At 40.4% G+C, this 4,062-nt stretch overlaps 1 protein-coding gene across 1 annotated transcript in view; it reads left to right on the top strand.

The window, feature by feature from the left end:
- Nucleotides 1-1,741, top strand: part of SEC16B (SEC16 homolog B, endoplasmic reticulum export factor) — a 134,660-nt gene extending 132,919 nt beyond the window's left edge. Inside the window, exon 26 of the mRNA XM_018575097.1 lies at nt 1,664-1,741. Within this exon, the coding sequence (XP_018430599.1) occupies nt 1,664-1,741 (78 nt within the window). The remainder of the gene's footprint in view (nt 1-1,663) is intronic.
- The last annotated feature ends 2,321 nt before the right edge of the window (nt 1,742-4,062 follow it).

Raw genomic sequence — 4,062 nt, 5'->3', positions numbered from 1 at the left:
TCGGGAGCTGTACGGGCTATTGTGAATAGCCCGTACAGCACCCCCTCGGTTCTCCTGAACCGAAGGGGTCCTGGTGCCGAAGCTAGCCGAAGGATCGGCCGAAGCTACGGCCAGATCCTTCGCCAGCTTTGTGAATAGACCCCTAAGAGCAGAAGATGGTGATTACCCTCATTTTGCCCAGAGGAAACTAAGATACCAATGCCCATAACAGCCCTGTGCTGTGTGTGTGTGTGTGTTTTTGTGTGTGTGTGTGTGTGTGTAGGGTGGGGGCGTAGGTAGAGTAAAAGCAGAAGATCTAAGAGCAGAAGACAGTGATCACCCTCATTTTGCCCAGAGTAAACCAAGATAGAAATGGCCATAACAGCCCTGTGCTACATGCCAAATATTTTAAAAAGTACACTTCTACGGTATCTTCATGGTATTTGTGTTCAATTATTATCACTGGGACAGCAGTTGCTGCTTCTGAGGTCTGGAAACAGTTTTGTCGCACATGGCCCAACATCGCCCTCCACATTACCATTCTGATGTGCTTTGCTATTGACCGGCCACTAAGAACGTACTTGCACTGTGCAGGCACAAAGTGAAATGGAGTTTCTGGCCTCCCAGGCTCTGTGTGAGATTGCAGTGAGACTATTTACTAGACATACAGCCAGCAATTAATCATATTTCATAAAAATATGTTTTATTCAAATCGACTGCAAGTCTAAACTTGAAAACTTTTCACATGAAAGTGTATAGACTAATTTTATCATTATGATAAATAGGTGTTCTTGGTTTAAATAAACCTGTTAATGGATATTATGCAAATATTACCAAAACACACTTTATTAAATGATACTATTGTGCATTGAAATTAACAGCACCGATTTCCTGAGTTTCTATTAAATACTTTAGAGTACCATATTTCTTCTGATTATGAAAGCAGAAATAACTATGGAAAATGAAAAAATTATAAATGCACATTGCAGTCATCTGTTTATTAAAGGCAAATGAAAATATTTGCTGTGCATACAATGAAGCTGCTAAAAAGGCAACTGGTGGAGTGGTTGTGTCACCTCCAGTCTCTTATAATACCACTGCTGTGTGCCAAATGCAACATAAATTAAGAGCACCACCAGGTAACAGGTAAAATCAATCTGTAAACAGCTAATACCATTACAATTATGTTAAATCAAAAAAGTCCAAATATGAGATTACACAATTACTTGCAGCCAAAATTTCTAGGTTTTTCATGCGCTTCTGAGCAGCACTGCAACTTTACTTAATAATCGGCTAACTAATCGATTTTGAAAATAATCGTTAGCTGCAGCTCTATTCATGTCACATGATTATGTGCTACCTTTCAGGGAGGTTATTTCTGATTGACTGCTCCAGAGTGTAGATGAGCTTAGACAGAGGATAAACAAGTAACGTGCTGGCCAGTGTTTCCACATTTAATTCTACGCTGTTCAGGAGAGTATTCAGGATTTAGTGATCCATGTGTAAAAAGGTGAATCTCCACTCCACTCCATAAATGCAATTTATTGATGCTTGACTAGATTGTACTTTTATTGTTTAGCTCTGTTTCACAGACTGGAACAAATATTCTAAATTATTTCCTGTATTTTCCTACAAACGTTATTTTTCTGGTTCAGTTTTTGTAGCTGATTCCTTTCTCTTCTAGTTCTTGCAGAACAAAAGCCAAGGTTCAAATCTGCCAAGCCGTCTTCAACGAGTGCGATACTCACTACCACCCAGATGAACAAACATGCCTATATTTCTACTTGGGAAAAGCCATATGGCCAATCATTAGTTGGCTGAAGATCATACTTGTCTTATAGTGCCAATTGTAAAGGAATAAGGTATTATTCCACACACATGGACTTAACCACCCAAAGCTCATCATGGGGAACTACTGGCCTTTTATTGTGGCCCTGTTTTTATTTCACAACTAATGAAAATGTTGACCAGGAAGGACTATGGGAAGCTATACGCATATCATCTTTATGTATTTATTGTTGAACTGGTAATACTACTAGGAAACCATTACATCTATACTAAAATCAGAATTTCCACAAAATTTACCTTAAAGGATGTTTTTTTTTTCTCCTTTTATTGAGGGACAATGGATGTCTTTACTTTTTGGGTTATACTGCTGCCTACAGGAGAGAACCAAAGTTAGCAAACACAGGATAAGCCCGCCTTCAACCAGCATGCCATGCCAGTTTTTTGCTAGTGTCCTCGGGAGAGTGGACATGTTTCCTTCAGCTCTACTCTTCTCTAATTGGAAGATTTTTTCTTCTATCAACAGCTGTTCTCATACTAGATATGTTAATGCTGGAAGTCTCTCCAGTTAGCCAATAAACGTAGGTTCACTCTGTTTTATATTGGTGTTCTTCTTGCGACAGCCCTGAAATCAAGCAGTGCAGGTTCCCATATCATTATCTATAATGGTGTTCTCTGCAACAGTGCAGCAGTCAACAATGACTACTTGTCTGTGTTTCAATTCACACGGGACTCCGCTATTGAAGTCAGGCCTTTATGTTAGGGGATTCCTTATGGAGTTATTGGTCCAGAGCTAAGACAGTTTTTCCTGCCCCTGTCCCTGCAGCTTACTGTTGTGTGTACCTAGCAGGCTTATGCTGGACTGAGGTTTCCTCTGTTTGGCACTGAGGCTACAAATATGGAATTTTCTACAGAAGCAACTGTAGCTGCCTGACCATTTTGTGCATTTGGGCAAGTACCCATACTTGCACAAATGCCCCAATACTTATCCCGATATTGGAACATCCGGTCATAGGGAAATTTCCTCTGTCCTGCAGTGCTGCAAGTAAACATGGAGTCGGCTTCCTGGCCAATCAGCAAGTCAGTCGATGGGTAATTACATTCCTGGCTTCCTGATTGGCCGGGAAGACAGCGCCATGCTACCAGAAGTATCGGTACTCGGTATCGGCAAGTACTGAAATATAAATAACGGTACTCGTACTCAAAACCGAAAAAACGGTATTGGTGCATCCCTATGGCATGTTTTCTTAAAGTGAAACTCAGGAATTAAATCTTAAAAATGCATTCAAGCACCTTAACTATTAACAAAAACATTTTATTGTATCACTCATCTGTAGATCCTCAAATCATCTCTGAATTGGTGCTGACACTGTCCTTCCCTCTGGAGGGTAGGGATCGACCGATTATCAGATCCACTGATAGTCGGGCCAATATTACTACGTTTTTTAATTATAGGTTACATTTACCGATATTACTGTTAATAAACACTGTGCGAATTTCAACTTGTTCTTCAGTGGGTGTCATTGTCTGTCAGTGAGCTGGCAGCTGTCAGAATACAGAGATAACAGAAGATAGCAGGGGAAACAATAGCCAGATTGCTATTGGCAATTGTAAATTTCAATAGCCAATAGCTGGCTATTGACAGCAGGCAGTGGGTGGGTGTAATAGCTAGCCTGATATTGGCTATTGCAGTTAGCAGGCGGGTTATTGCATTGGCTGCTGTTTACATGCAGCTGCTGGCTGCAGACTCCTGCTGGTAGCAAATGAATGGGGCAGGGGCAAGGGGTCGGCCGATATCAGGCATCTTCCTGCTGTTTATATTTAGCTGCTGGGGAAGCTGGATGTAAACAGAATATTGGTATTTGATATTGGTTATTGGCCTGAAAGGTGGCCCATAATCGGAATCGGTTCTGAAAAATCGATATCGGTTGACTCCTACTGGAGGTTGTTCCCCATGGTCCCTGTGTGTAAAGTAACCACCGCTCCAGGCTCACTCACGTCATGGACTGCAATATCATTACAAATGAATAAACTAAACGTGAGATTTAAGAAATATCTACACAAATACAAAAAAGCAATATAGGCAAAAAAAGTCCCAAGGATCGCCCCCTTTATCTGCTGGCCTAATTACTATGTCCTTCCTTTATGTCCTCGCCTATTTGCATACTATTATATGGGATATATTTATTTATTTGTATGATAATTTTATATGAAGTTGGTGCTTAGGCTCCTCCTGTATGCTCTATATTGTTGGTCTTATAACTTTTATGTATTTTATATGTAATTTGATTTATTTCC

Source organism: Nanorana parkeri, unplaced genomic scaffold (genome assembly GCF_000935625.1).
Source record: "Nanorana parkeri isolate BGI_ZX_2015 unplaced genomic scaffold, ASM93562v1 scaffold52, whole genome shotgun sequence".
Lineage (NCBI taxonomy): Eukaryota > Metazoa > Chordata > Amphibia > Anura > Dicroglossidae > Nanorana > Nanorana parkeri.
Note: the sequence above shows the minus strand (reverse complement) of the source record. Positions and strands in the feature narration are given on the sequence as shown.